The 16028-nt window shown below is 43.0% G+C and overlaps 1 protein-coding gene across 1 annotated transcript in view; it reads left to right on the forward strand.

Moving 5' to 3' along the window:
* The window catches only part of Vwa8 (von Willebrand factor A domain containing 8), a 340258-nt gene that overhangs the window by 167400 nt on the left and 156830 nt on the right, over positions 1-16028 (forward strand). Inside the window, exon 21 of the mRNA XM_006989556.4 lies at positions 12720-12796. Within this exon, the coding sequence (XP_006989618.1) occupies positions 12720-12796 (77 nt within the window). The remainder of the gene's footprint in view (positions 1-12719; positions 12797-16028) is intronic.

Here is a 16028-nt window from a genome sequence, read left to right on the forward strand (position 1 = left end):
GGGAAGTATTCCACACGGACAGCACTTAGTGCCCGCTAAAAATAAAACCCATGCATCACATGGAAGTCTTAAAAGCATTTTTGTATTCTCTTAGTTCACTTTTTTCTAAACAAGAATTAAACATAAAATAGATAATTCATGTTTTTTTTCACCACTTGAAAATACCTACCTACTTGTATTTATTGATAGTCATTTTTCTAGTAAGTTTTTATAGGTTAATGAAGAGTGGCTAACAGGTGGCATTGAATCCTTGATGGTCTGATCCCATTGAAACATGATTACTTTGGACTTCATAAATATATAAAGCCCAGTATGCAGTTATGCTTTTATTAATCTTTAATTTTTATTTTTTAAACTTAATACGTGCACCCGGCATCTATATCCTCCATCCTGCCTGCCTCTTCTTTCCATCCCTCCCTCTCGCCCCAGGTCCTTCTCTAAGCCCACAAGCCTAGATGATTTGGAGTTTTGTTTGTGAGACAGAGACTCACTGTGTATCTCTGGCTGGGCTGGAACTTAATATGTAGACCAGGCTGGCCTTGAACTCACAGAGATCCACCCACCTCTGCCTCCTGAATGCTGGGATTATGGGTATGTGCCACCTAGCCTGGCTCAAGCCCCGAGTTCTTAACAGATTTTTTGTTACTAAAAGCCTGGAGTACTTCGTGTGTCCTTTGAAAACTCTTCCTGTCAAGACAGTGGCCTCAGAAACAGCCATCGCTGGCAACTCAGCAACAGATCAGACCAACAAAGAGAATACTCAGAGCTGGGACTCAAGGGATAGTTAGTTCTCAGAGATATGAGAGTGCCAAAGGCGGGTGGGTCTCCAGTGGTCAAGGCATGACTGACGGACAGGCCCTCTTCGTATCCGGAGGATTTTTGGTTATTAACCTGAAAGTCTATCATCAGCCTATCCCGGGTCCCAGTGCTGAGGGGCTTTCAGATTGTGAGAGCGTTTCTGCTGCCTGGGTCTTTTCGGTCGAGCTCCTTCAGTCTGCCCTTTGATACCCATGGCCTAGCCCACCGCCTTCAGCTGGGCATCTCCTCCCTCACCTCCAGATCTGCCCTCAGATCGAAGGTAGAGTTGTTTCCTGTGTGGATGGTTGTCCTGCAGCCTCTGCTCTCTGTTGGCGTCTCCCCGCCCACACCCCACCGCCTGGTCTTTGTGCTTTTATCCTCACTATGTAAATCACTACCCTGAATTCACATTCTCTGAAGTGATGAAGTAGGCCATTTTTAGGTTTCTGTCAGTCTCCTGTTAGATTCATGAATTTGTCTGCCTTCCCTACCAATGCCAGTGAGCCACTGAGGGCCTTGGCTATACAGGCATCCTCTGTGATGCTTTGTGAATAGTGTTTATCCGGTATTTGAAAAGTATCTTAGAGGACTCTGTATTTCCTACTTAGCAAAGTATAAATATCAATAATTCATAAAGTATTAGAAGTAATTTGAATTTAAAACTTAGATTTTTCAGGAGATCTGAAAACAATGGACTGAGTTCTGTAAGCTTGCCCCTGCTGGGTCAGGCAGAATCTAGGCTAGTACTTGGCTCAGTGCCCATGTGCCTGAGATAGCTCAGATCTGAGACTGGAGCCTTGTGAGCAAAGCAGGGTGATCTTCATGTTCTGAGCAATCACTAGCTAGCATTTAGCTCTGAAGAGTGGTGTTTCATGCTTGTATTTACCAATCAGAAGGTGGGAGTTGGACCAACGTGGCTGCCTAAAAACCCAAATTGAATTGTATAAACACTTGAGCCAACTAAGTTCCATTCAAACTTGTTTTCTGAGGCGCTGACATCTGTGTAGAACAGGCAGGACTCTGGTGGACCTTTGTCCACTGCCTCCTGAGGTCTGAGGAGCATGTTCCCTTTCTCTCCTTCTGTCTCAGGAAGGTGTCCTCTTTCAGTAGCTTTGAACAACACCCTGCTTTGCTGACCAGCAGGTTTTCATACCTCCAAGTGTTTTGTATTCCTTTCTCATCTGTACTGATGTCTGCCTTGTAAAGCATCACCATGAGAAAGGCAAGCCTGTGAGAGTACAGGCTTGACTCTGAGCTGCCTGGGGTGATGTAGCCAGTTTTCACTGAAACAATCAGGGGAAATGACAGTTTCTTCATCCGTTTTATTTTGAAACTAAGCAAACTGTGACAGTGCTCGGTCTTCTTCCTTTCTCTTCCTCAAGCATTGGTGACAACTTGGGAAACAGTGTGAAGCGAAGCTTTGAGGATTCAGTAGGACAGAGAAGTTGTCAGCACAAGTGTAAACATAATGGCTGCTCTTTATATGAACTGGTGGTGGTAGGGAGCAGGCTGCCCAGTCTCCTCTTCACCAACTATCGCTGGCTGAAGCCATGACATGAGTTACAGCCATGAGCTGTAACTGTAACTGGAGGTATTCAGAAGGCTGTTGTGTTACCACCAGCAGCTTTTAAGCATGGGGAAATGAGAGGAAGTGAGTGTTGGTTTGGAAGTGTGTCACCTTTTCACCCTGACTGAACCCTTTCTTCCTTGTGGGTAATTCCATCTTTTTAAGCATCTCCAGTATTAGACAAAAGTCCACATCTGTTAGGAAGCTGAAAACAAGTCCACTTACAACACTCCCCCAAATAAATGAGAATGAAGTAGCTTCCATTTTACTTTGAAAAGTAAGTTTTTAAATTTCTATTTTCAGTGTGGGATTTTTCTGCCAGTGCAGTCTTTCTAGGAAATGAGGCATAATTGCCACCTTCAAACCAAATGGGACAGGTGCCCTGGACTTCCATGCTTGATGGTCACTTAGAGCCTATGCAGCAGATATAGGAAGTCTGCAGAATACTGCCATGTGCCCCCCACCACCACCACCTTGTAATTACAGTATTACAACTTCTCCTTCCTTGTAATTAGGAGTTTCTTCCTGGTTTTATTTACTTTTTATTATTATGTTGCATGATATTCCATTTAACAAAAAGAGTTGTCTGTCGATTTCTTAACTGGTCATGCTTTTTGGGGTGTGAGGAGACTCTCCAGCTCTAGGAATACAAAGAACAAGCTTCTTGACATCTCTCATTTTTTTTTGAACACTAGTCCACATGATATAAAAATATTTATAGAAACTGGGTTAGAGAATGAGCCTACAGGTATGTCATTTCTTTTTTTATCCTGAAGTTCCTAAGAATAAACGTTTGGGAATAAGAATGCTTGTGATTTGAGAAGAGTTGCATTTTATTAGACATTTGAAGGTGACATATCTTTCTAATAACATCTAAAATGCTCACCTACCCTTACATAAGAATTATTTTAAAATCTTGTATGTTTTGTTTTAGAAATCAAAGTTTAATCAACTACACAACCAATGTCATTTGGTTTAGTGTTAGGCAAAACTCCACAGCAAGTCCTCAGCATTTGACCCATGCTTAATGAGGTACGGTTAATTATCCATAGTGACTCCTACCTGAACAATCTACTAAAATCACTTGTCAACTTTTTTTTTTCATTTTAGCCAGACTTTTTTGTTATCATTTTACTGAACAATAGCTGCCTGGTATTAACTTCTTTGTGTGTTCCATCATTCATATTTCCCCTTGTCAAGATTCGAGTATATGACATCGTCCTTGTCATACAGGACTTTTTATATAGGATGCTTCTCTACCTTGTGTTCTTCATGTCATAACATGACTCATTCTTTGATATTCTGTTCAGCTCCACATCTGCAATAAGATAGTTCCCAACTTTATTTTCCTGCTAAAACTTAAAGCTTAGCCTGCCTTACATAGCAGATAAAGTCTTCTTTATAGAGAGATACGCGAGACTCTTCCAACTTTTCTGTGTCTAGCATGCCCTGCTACCCCTCTGCCCTTTTCTGTGTTGTTTGGGCACACATCACCTCTCCTTCCGTCTTCACCTGGGAACATCCTCAGGTGCTTCATCCTCTAGGAAGCCTCTCTTAGTTGGTGTCACAGAAAACTGCAATCATCTTTTCCTCTGAACAGCCACATTATTTTCTCCTCTGATTCAACTTTAAAACAGTTGTGATGTATATTCAATGTCATCTATAGTTGAATCATAGTTTTCTTATGAAGAAGGATTAAAAGCAGGGGTATTTGTGTGTGTTACAATTTCCAATGCTTTTGATCATTTACTTCTACAGCAACACTGGAGTAAAATAAAAGTTGTACTTTCTATGTCTTTGCAATAAACAGACAATCTTCAAAGGGTTCAGCTGTTTGTCCAAGATCACATAGCTGCTTAGTGCAGACTTAGATCTCTCCAGCTCCTATTTCCCCATAATACCACACCAGTTCAACTCTATTGATTCTAACAATAGTAACAGCAGCAAAAATGTAATGGCTGACTTTGTTGAATGATTATGATAGTCTAGGATAGAGACTGCATTTTATATGTAAAGGACAGTCACGTTTTTTATATCAAAGTAAAGGACATATGTATCTCATTTAACAATCAATACCATCTTGACAGTCTTCTATTTATTCCTCCAACACTTTTGTGGGCGGAGGTATATGCATGAGATTCATGTGTCTGTGTGTATGTGCACTTGTGTGAAGGTTAGAGGTCAGTGTCAGGAAGCTCTCTCAACCACTTCCTACTGTAGTTTTTGAGACAGCCTCTCACTGGAGCTCCCTGATTCTGTTTGGCTAGACTGGCTGGCCTTCCAGCGAGCCCCAGAGATCTCTGGTCTACCTTCCCACTCCTGGGATGATAGGCATATGCTGCCTTGCCCTGCCTGTGACACGGGTGCCGGGGATCTGAGCTCAGGTCCTCAGGTCAGCATAGCGAATGCCTCACTGACAGCCCTGCATGTCATCTTTTAGTGCATTCTCCTTCTTGCAGTCTTCTTAGTATATACAGGTACAATAACTGCAATTTCATTATCACACCCAACAGATCAACTGTAACTGTAAATATAATCTGAAGTGGTCTCTTCCAGTGACCTACAATGGCCTCATAGTGTTATTTCACAGTTGGTTTGTTCCAGTCAGATTCCATCACAGTCTGGCCATTGCATTTGAGGTCCCTTCCAAGTCTGTTTAAAATTCTGTTGGAGTGTTTTGTTGCTGTCACAAACAGCTGAGAAAAAAGACTTAACAGGAAGCAGAGTTCCCATGGCTCTGTTACAGAGGTCTCAGCCTTGGCTGACAGGCTCTGCTACGCTGGCCTGCAGGCAGCCTGAAAACCTCATGCTGGGAAGACATGGGAGAGGGAAGGTACTCATCTCACAGTGAAAAGTCTGGGGCTACATAAACCCTTCAGAGGCACACCCCAGTGACCTACCTCTTTCAGCTAGACCTGACCTCCAAGTCACCCCTTCCACTATGCCAGCCCCTCATTATCCTGTCCTCTCAATAGTGCCCCCAGCTGGTGACCAGCCCTTCAGTACCTAAACCTGGGGTCATGTTCCATATCCACATCAAACAGAAAGGATGCTTTTCCCTGTAATCTTTGAGAGATATTAGTCCATTCCTAGGATAAATATTTTATATAGAATTATACCAGTCTAGAGGGAATATTTTTAGAGTAAATTTTATCAAACCTATTTAATTTCTTGATTAATTTATACAACAAAATTAAATTATATTCATTTGTTCTAAGCTAGACATAACATTTTATTAACTTTATAGCATTTGATTTGATCTATTTTGCATCATAAAAGTCATAAAGCATTTCCTTAGTGTCAACCAAGCAAGAGTCTGTGATCATTGTTATTATACTGTTTTCTGGGTCTTCTCCCCTTTATCAGTTTCACTGTGATCAGAGCTTAGTTTTTCTGTGGATAGAAGTCTCACAAAGGCTCATTGAGTTATTTAGTATTAAGATGCTGCACATATTTTGTTGCCAAAATTAAAGAATGTGTGAATTTTGCTAACTGATTGGAAGTGGGCCCAAGCAGGTTGCCTCTGTGTTCATCAGGAGCATGCCACGTCACTATGCCAGCATGATTGCCTAATATCTGTAGAGCTACTGAACAATTTGTCCACGAACGTTCTTGTCTGTTCCCCAGCTGGTAGTGACAGTAGGAAACTGGCTAACTAAGTGTGCTGCCCCTCCAATAACTCCAGGGGCCCAAGGCTCAGGAATACTTGGTCCCATCAAATACACTGATGCTCACCTTTGTCTTAGGATTTGGTACCTTTCCAAGCCGTTTTCATTAGTGAAGTTACCTGATTTACAGTCAGGAAAACTTCGCCATTCTGTCACATTTTCTCCACCAGTTTAGTTTTTCTGTCTTGTGTTTCTTAGAAAACCATTTTTTCACATTTATTTTGGATTTGTGTTTTCTTCTCGAGGACGTGTTGATCTCCCTATCCCCTCCATGACTGGTTTGGTGGTACTAATGGCTGACCACACTACCAAACTATGTTTTCTATTTATAGTAACAGTGTGTTTCATATCAGATTGCAGGGATATAGATTTATTCCTGCATGAAAAGGGTCTTAGCCTGTGGCAGGAAGCTTTGTAATCACTTGTGTGGAAGCCATATGCTTGAAGTCCTTGTCTTCTTGGCTCTGCTGCAAGATCCCATCTTTGTAAATATTTAGGGTTATTTACTGTTCATTTTCAGTAAGGTTGTTTTCTGGTTATATAAATAGCCTGTTTTCTTTGAGAGAACTTGGAAAAATAAGAAATTGCCACTGATTGTATAGCTGCACTCTCCTTCTTTGTCATAGGATTAAAGAACAGGAGAGTATTTAGAGACTAATTAGCCTTGGAGTTCATATTCAGATGAGCAAACCTAGACCCAGATGATGGTAAGAAGCCTCCATCCAAGAACAGTTGAGCAAAGATTATAGCCCAGGTGTCCAGATTCCTAGTATAGTGTACTTTAAGATGTGTTCAGCAAAGAATTTGAAGATTCACCATGGAGTAAAACTTTGTCAATTTAAAAAATTGACAAAGCCAGCTAGATTTTTTTCCAGTTACAATTCTTTTTCTTTGTTATTCTTTTTCTTTGTTACTCTGAACTCAGAGTGCTATTGAAAGAACATTTCTAAATATACAAACTGAAACAATACTGGACAGATGATTTAAGAACTGAGGGAAACTGGACAAAACAAGACCTCTCTAGAGCAGGAGCTGCACCTGGTCAGTGGCAAGCACTGTCCTGGACCCCACTTAAAGCACTGCTGCAGGAAAGGTCTGGATTGCCCCTTTGCCGGCCGCCCACCCCAGCCTCCGACTCCATGCCAGACATCCCCAGATACTTGGTGTAGTGACTGAAAACCGTAGATTGGCTGACTTTTGTTTGACTCGGTGACGTGACACAGACTCTCCATAAGTCAGCCCTGGAAGCTGCCCCTTGATGTCTGTTTTGCACGATGGACTATTAAGTGCAGCCCAAGGTGGTACACCAGAATGGACTTGCCTTCGAGATCCCTTGGCTCAAGGGTTTCACTGCCTAGAACTTAATTAAACTCGCCTCCCTCCAAAAGAGGCACGTTATTACCTCCATGGCCACGGCTGGTGTGAACATGCTAGCCATTTTGCACTGAAGGGGCATTTGCACATGAGCAGACTCTGTAAATATTAATGCCTCCACTTTCTTTTTACACAAAATTTCATCATGAAAAACAGAAAGCGCCTACAAGAGGTGTCTGTCTCCTTAATAGCAAAGTGCATGACCTCAACTTCCTCTTTCTTTTCTCTGCCCCGCCCCTTCCTTCAATTTTGTGGTTATTACCTGAAGGTTACACATGATTGCTGGAGTACTCTGGGACATGGTGGTATTCTAGGAAGACGGGAGTGATGGAGCGGAGGAGGGAAGGAGAGAAACAACAGAGTAGTCAGGCTAAAGAGATGTGCGATGTCTCAGCAGGAAGTCAAGGGTGGCAGGAAGATGGCAGACAAGACAGGATGGGCCTGGTCGCCAGAAGAAACGGCATGAGCAGAAACTTACACGTGTGAGCTGTTCTGGGGACAGGAGGCTGGCAGGAGTGTAGCAGTGAGGCTGAGCGTGAGCTTCAGGGTTTACCTCTGCTGTGGGGGCTCCTCAGGGCTGGCCACTGACACATCCAGACTCCAGTCTCAGTACCCAAAGCCATTGCTGGACGAATTTCCTTCTGCCTGATTTCCACTTTTCTCGGCCTTTTCTTCTATTTTTCTCCTTTTCCCTCTGTGATAGAGTGCAGATAAAGTGTCCAGGAAGACCGCTCTAGATCCTTTTCTCTGGTAAAGGTTTTAATTGCCTAAGGACACAGTTTCACTTGGGGGGAAAAAAGCCTCAGAAGGCTATACAGCCCCAGAATCTCTAAGTTCTTAAAGTTGTGGCCTCGAGCTCTTCTCTCGCGGTAACTGGAGGTGTTTGTACTTCCTGCCTTTGGTTTGAGTGCTGCCCGTGGACTACACAGACTCTGTTACTCACAACCCTGGGTCCAAAGCCTGTTGACTCCTGCCCCTCTGAGGGTCCTTCCTCTAGTGAACTCCCCAGGGCAGTGATGGAAAGAAAAGAACAAGTTTCATGAGACTCTCAATTCCTTCTCCTATTTAAAAAGTTCCACCCACTAAATAGAATCTCTACACCTGTGTAAGAGTTATGTTCATTTTATTAAGAGACAAGTTGCATTTATAGAATAGTAGCTAGTAAGTACAGATAAATATACACAGGGATAATATGAAAATATTAACAGAACATTGAGTAGTGTCTCATTTTCTCCATTTCCCAGTGAGAAAGGGAGTATATGCAATTTTTTATAACGGAAAAATTAGACATTATTTATGTACTTATTCAATTAAAGTAACCCTGAGGATTTTCTGTCTTAGGCAAAGACTATGATTAGAAGGAACAAACATCTGTAATTGTTTCATCTTGCTCAGGATATTTACAGCAATTCCTTCCTAGAGTATTCTTTCAGCATTTCCTCGAAGGAACTGAGAGCGTCTTCACGTGAAGTAGGAAGGAAGTGACCCAATGAGATCTGATAGAAAAGGAGCTAAACAAACGGGGGGGGGGGGGGGGGAGGCAGGCTGTTCTATGCTGAGGGTGGAGGTGGGACCCTTTCCAGCAGCCCAGGAGGATGCGCAGCTCTAGGGCCGAGACGGGGAACTGAAGAGGAAGAAACAGATGTGGGAAACAAGCACTTCAAAATAAACACATCCAAAATTAAACTGTCCTTGTAAACTCCCCTCCCTTCCCCGGCAGACCCGCCTTTCCTCCCCCAGTTCTTTCTCGGTACATGGCCTGGCCTTACCACTCTCCACCAGGACAGAGATTGATTTCTTCATCTCCGTCCCCTCCAGCTCACTGCGATGTTATTCCACTGCCTCGCTGTCTCTTACATCTCTAGATTTCTCTCTGCTCCTTAGCTTAACCCATCATCAGATGCTTGAGTTCTGTTAAGAGTTTCCAAACTCTGTCCCTTTGCTGTCTCTTCTTTCTCTCTGCCATTCCTGCAGCCTGGTTTTCCAGAACGGGACATCTGATCCCATCACCTCCCAGCCTCGGTGGCTGCTCTTGGAAACAATGCAGACTTGGTTGCCAAGGCTCTGCCACAGAAGAGGCCACCTCCCTAGACAGCCTGTTCCTTACAGCTCCTTCCTCACTCCTGCAGTGACTTCTTGCAGACCTCTCTGGATCACTGTACCCACAAGTCTCCCCTCACACTGCTCTCTCGACTAGGACATCCCCTGCTTCCTCCTTCCCTGTACCTCCTAATCCTATGGTATTTTAAATCAAATCTCACATGTGATGGGCCTTCCCAAGCCTTTGGTTGAATCTTAAAGCATCTTGGATGCCTCATATAGCCACATTCACAAGGAATCTAACAGTGTTCCCTTGTGTTCTGTACTGTCTAGGAATGACGTGTGAAAGCTGAGCCTTGAGCTTTGAGTGAGTTCATAAGGGTGTAGTAAGCCAATGTAGAAGAATAAAGATCAGGTGTAGTGGAGAGGAGCAGCAGACAGCAAGAGCATTAGCAAACCAGATACTTGACCCTCCAGCAGAAACAACTGCAGCAGCCCAATTAATGGGGCAAGCAAGACGTAACATCAGATTCTGGGGTTCCCCAAAAAACTGCCTAGAGAAGTCCCATTGAGGCACCCAGCTAGAAGCGTTCATTGAGAACGCCTCTCCTTTGGCAAGGTTTCTTGGAATGACAATCAGCATTTAGAAGATGACATCAAACTGGGCACTTAGAGTCACCCAGCAGAAACTGACAGGGAAGCCTGAATCACTCATACTGAGGTTCTCATTGAAGTTCCAGGCAGAGCAGAGCAGTCTCTCCATGAATGAGCTTGGGCCTCCCCTTTTCCACATAGACATTTGGTACCATGGGATAAACAACAGGAACCTTTGGGTCACCTTCCAGCCCAACATTGTCTTGGGAGTAGATTGGTGCTGCCAGAAGCAATCGTGTCTCATGTCAACAGAATTCTAAGTTATCAAAACATTTAAATGCCACATTCTCTAGGTCTATGAAGTGTTTGAAGATTACCTGTCCATCTGACATATGTTTCTGTAAATTTGGAGAACCTAACTAACATAACTGTAGAAATGACAAGCATGAGTGACTACAGTTCTGTAAGTCCTATCTACTTAAATAACCTATACAAAATATCCTAAACAGAGGTAGAACAAATACAATTTTACACTTGTGTCAATATACAAAATACCTCAAAGAGTAGAAATACACACACACACACACACACACACACACACACACACACACACACACACTACAACAAATACAGTTTTGTATTGATGGAGTTGAAGACTAGAATGTTGCAGTTACATACAGTCTTGTATCTTAGCTGGAACATGTTAGTACTAGAGTTAGACTCTTCAGGATAGGATAGCTATTGGAGTAATCTCGGTAACTTGCCATTTACCTATGATCTGGACATTTTTGGACGTTTAGCATGTCTGTCTTGTTTGATGATATTCTTGTTGTAGTTCAATTTTTGTTTGTTATTACCCTTTTGTTTTTCCTAGACAATACTTGAGAATCATTCTTATTGTTTATAGTTTGCATTAAGTTTAGAACCTTCTTATTTAGACAAAAAGGGGGAATGTAGTGGTATTTGCTCTGCCCATGACCTTAGGCTAAAGGACCAGAAGGAGGCGGTGCTTCTTGCTGTTGTACGTGACCCCTTGAAAGGGAGGAAGGGGTCACGAGCCCCTCCTCCCTGCTGCCTGCTTCCTGCTCTGATCAAACTGCCAGGTGGATTCGGTCCCACCAGGTGGATTTGGTCCCACCAGGAGAATTTGGTCCCACCAGGAGAATTTGGTCCCACCAGGTGGATTTGGTCCTGCCAGGTTGATTTTGTCCCGGTCAGAACAGAGGATAACTTCAGCTATTTACTTGTATTCATGAATGTATTTCCTCAATTTATATCTTAATAAATCCCTATTACACATTAAATAGACTCATGTGGATTGATCATAATACTGGCTGGTTGTCCTAGAACTAGTTATGTAGACAAGGCTGGCCTTGAACTCACAGAGATCTGCCCGCCTCTGCCTCCCTAGTTCTGGGACCAAAGGCATTCACCACCATGTCCCATCCCACATTCTGCTTTTAACAAGCTTAAAGAGCACTTTATAATTTATCAATATTATGTATATTACATCCTATTTGTTTTTCCTAGTAAACTGTATGCTGAAGCATAACTAGGGCCTATATCCTATGTACCATCATACCTAGTTCATCCAGGACGATACTGTGAGCCTGTGAACTCATGGAGTGATAATCAGATAAGAAGGAAGAAGGAAAGGAAGGAAGAAAAAATACATGTTTTATATATTGAGACCGCAAAGGCCTAGGGCATTTTGAATAAGGTTAAGGGAAATGGGGGGGGGCATATCAAAAATATTCTAAGAGTCTTGTATTGAGTGGTGGAATACATACATTGTATGCCGGGCACGCAAAGACATGTAGGTATGACTGGGGTTAAAGGCACCACAAGGAGCTGCTCTGGAGCAACTGAGCATCTTACCCTGCATCTGCAGCCCTGCCCTGCAGGAGCCTCCAGGCTGTGGAGCAGTGGCTGATGGGAAGTGGGAGGGGCTGATGGGGACGAGGAGCTACCAATGGCTTTTTGTGTTTCACCACTTTCAGATCTTCCTGTCACTGGTGTTACAGGGCATCTGTGATACTTGCTTTTCTCTGCGATCACCGAAATTAAAAGAGCTGAACATTTTAACACAAACATTTTAATCATCTGATTCTATTTTACATTGTGTGTTTATTCCAGCATGCCATTTAAAGCTCCCACGGTTGTAATTGACATGCAAATAAGCAAACGTGATTTTCCTTCTGTGTGCTTCTGTGAAAAGCTTAAATTTGGAGGGTGATATCCAGCTAGGTACTAAGTTTCCTAAAAGACAAAGTGACCCATTATTCTGACCTTAGTGAATTTGTCAGTCTGGTCATTCAGCTTTGATAACCTTGAATCTGCAGCAGCTGAGTTGGGTCATTCAGGAAGCATGTACAGCTTTTATCAGCCCATAACTTCCCGCCAGCCCATTATCGGCATTCCTATAAGCCTGGTCCCTGATTATGTTTTCCCAGGATTTTCACCTCTTCTATCTCCATTCGTTCGTTCATTTGACAAATGCTAATTTGGGTGCCTTATTTATATCAGTGCTGTGCTGAGCTCTGCAAATACAGTTGTTAGAAAAGCCAGCAAGGGTCTGCCTCCCATGGCACTGGAGGCATACCCATTCAATCCGAATTTCCCTTCTTGATGCTTGTCGAATGCTTTTCCTCCTAAGACGTTTGTTTATGTAATTGCAGGGTGTAGGAAAGAACAAGATCATGGACCGGTTCCTTCACCTGCTCAACAGACCCCGAGAATACATCCAGCTGCACAGGTGGGAGAATCAGGGGCATGAGCCCTTCGGCTCTGATTGGTCATCTCTCTCCTACCGTGAATTAAATATACTTTCTTAAAAGCCTGCTCTATAAGCCAGCCTTTCCCATTCCTCCTGCTCAAAGCTCCCCTTTCCTTAAAAGGTAGTAAAGGGCAAAGGGGGATTGGGGGTAAGATCACTAGCTGCTCTCACAGAGGACCCAGGTTCTGTTCCCAGCACCTAAGTGATGACTCACAATCACCTGTAGCTCCAATTCTAGAGGGTTTAGCACCCTCTTCTGGCCTCTGCACATACGTGGTACACATACTCAGGTGCACACATACACCAAAGATAAATCTTTTTCAAAAGGTGATAAAACCATGCAAAATTTATTTTTAAAATGACTAATACCTTGTAAATATGAATTAATAGATATTTTGTGGGTTGAGGAATGAGGCCGATAGCATCAACTTCAAGGCACTCGAGTTAGAAGGAGCATCTGTGGAGGCCAAGCCTCTGCTCCTCTTCAGAAGCTGAGCTAGTGGACAAGGAGGGCAAGCTCTGTGGCCCCGTGAACTAAGGAGCGTAGGGGCTTAGTTCCTCTTGCCTTTCTTAAGTTATCGTGTGGATAATTTCATTTTGTGTGGTTGGAGTGTTGGATCAGGGATAACTTAAGCAAATGAAATCTCTCAACATGAGGCATTTTAGGCTTTAGCTGTGGACTGGTTTCAGTTGGGAAAGAAAATGCAGGCAGTAGATCGCCTAGAAGCTTAAGTTCTGCAGGCACAACACACACGCCAAGCGTTGAGCAGCTTGAAACTTTTGAGCCCAGTAGATCCCAGTAACAGATGCTGTGTCATGGAAAGAACACTGAACTGCATTAGAAGAATGAATTTCTGGTTTGAGTTCTTTTTTTGCTAAATAATTCTGAGTTTCTGAGAGAAATTTCTAGAATAAGAACAGTTAGCAGAGCAGGTCAAAGGACAGAGAGAAAAGGACCAAAGGGAAGCTGAGATATGATAGAAACAAAACAAAAAGTCCCTCGTGGGATTTATCCCCCACTAGCCCTGGCACAGGGAGAGCAGTAGACCTGGAGAGACTCACAAGCTCTGGGCACACAGCGGCCCTGAGAAGTCTGTGAGCTGAGTACCTGAGTCACCTACCTGAGCCTGCAGTGGTGCTGCGGACTAGACAGGAGCCTGTCTGCAGCATGTGCAGTAGAATGGCTCGCTCGTCCTTTGGGAAGCTACCGGTCCTGCAGAGGCTGACCGGAGGCCGTGAAGAGTGGAAGCTTGCCTCTGGGGGAGGCGGTGCACACCTGTGACCCGGTACTGGGGAGGCTGCGCAGAAGGACCGAGGTTGGAGAGAAGCCTGCTCTGTGTAGTGACCCCAGCTCAACCAGAGGAAAGGACGGAGGGATAAAACGTGACAAAGGAAAGAACCTAGCTCATCATTTACAGTATTTTGAAGCGTCTTTCTCTAGCAAGACAACTTTAGAAATAAAGAAGATGGGTATTTGGGAGACAGCGAGCAATGCCTTGAAAAGATTAATCCGTCAGCAGACAGTTACTGGACACAGAAAGAAGCAAGAAAATTAATAAATATGCACTTGAGATGACGGAATTAGCATGGAATGATTATAAAATAACTGCCATAAATATTTTCAAGTATTTTAAAAGGGAACTGAGCAAAACAAGACAATAATTGGGAATTCTGAGACCAGAATGACCACCCTGAGAAGAGGCAGCATCATATATCAGCAGCCAGAGTCTCAAAGGTGGGGAACGTAAAACAGAAAACTTACATGATGAGATAACACCAGAAAAGTCCCTGTATTTGATGTAGTACCGTGAAATCACCAATAGCCCAGTGCATCTCAGGCATGATAAACAGAAAAGGAAAGGCACATTATAATCAGATAGATGGCTGAAAACCAAGTAAAACATTTAAGGCTACTGCAGTTGAAATATATATTGCACATAGGGGAACATTGACAGAAATGACTGTTGACTTTTATGAGCAATAAATATGAAACAATTCAATAAAGCGGTTGTTTTATGTTTTAAAAAAGTTTTGAATAGCACATTAAGGAAAAATACTGTTTAAATAAGGAAAAGTACAGACACTATTTTTCATCAAAAACTGCATGATGAAAGGAAATTTTAAAGTTTAGTATTTTTCTATGACTAGGATACAAAAAAAGACCTTGATACAAAAATTAGTAGCAAGTAGTCACAAATGAAATCCAGTGACAGGGCCAGGAGGGGCAGCTGAGTGAAGCGTTCACCTCACAAGAGCCAGGACCTGAGCTCAGTCCCCAGAGTCCAGAAGAACACCGTGTATAGTGGTGTGTGCTTGCTACCCAGTACTTGGAGATACAGCTAGATCAGTGGAACTTCCTGGCCAGCTATCCTAGTCTACAAGGCAAGCTCCAAGCCTGTGAGAGCCTCTCTTAATAAATAAATGAATTAGTAAATAAACATTTTCAAGCATGACTGTGTATCAGCACACACAGACACTTGCACACTGGCTGACGCACGCGCGCGCGCACACACAATATGTAAAAGGATAGTATGTGGTTAGGGAGATGGCTCAGTGATTGTAACATTTTGTCACCCAAGCATGAGAAGCAGAGTTGAGATTCCCCAACCCCTGTATAAATAGATATGATAGCTTACCTGTGATTCCAGCCCTTGAAAGGCCTAGAGCAAGCTGGTAAATCCTCAGCTCAGTTGAGAGACCCTGCCTCAATGAATAAGGTGGAGAGCAACCAAGGAAGACTACCAACCTCAGCCTTGGACCTCAACCAGCACATGCACAAACACATGCACCCACACAGTTGTAAACATGTGCACATAAAGATACACAAAAAGGATGATGTGTAGTAACCATATGGATGTAATCCCAGAATATAAGGTAAATAATGGCCCCACTTTTATTCCTGATTTTATTGTTGTTGTTTGTCTTTTTGTTTTTGTTTCTATATAGCCCCGCTGTCCTGGGACTAGCCATGTAGATCAGGCTGACCTTGCACTCAGAGAGATCTGCTGCCTCTGCCTCCCAGTGAAAGGATTAAAGACATGGACCACCATACCCAGCTTATAGTCTTGTTCTACTCAAAACTACTTTTGTTACGTTCCTTTCGTTTCAGTAATTGCTGATTTCGTCTTTTTATTATTTTGTTCTTATATATCCTTCAGACTTAATCTATTAGCTTTTAAACTTCTAAATGCCTAAATCATTGTTTTTCAGC

Source organism: Peromyscus maniculatus, chromosome 9 (genome assembly GCF_049852395.1).
Source record: "Peromyscus maniculatus bairdii isolate BWxNUB_F1_BW_parent chromosome 9, HU_Pman_BW_mat_3.1, whole genome shotgun sequence".
In the NCBI taxonomy this organism is placed as follows: Eukaryota; Metazoa; Chordata; class Mammalia; order Rodentia; family Cricetidae; genus Peromyscus; species Peromyscus maniculatus.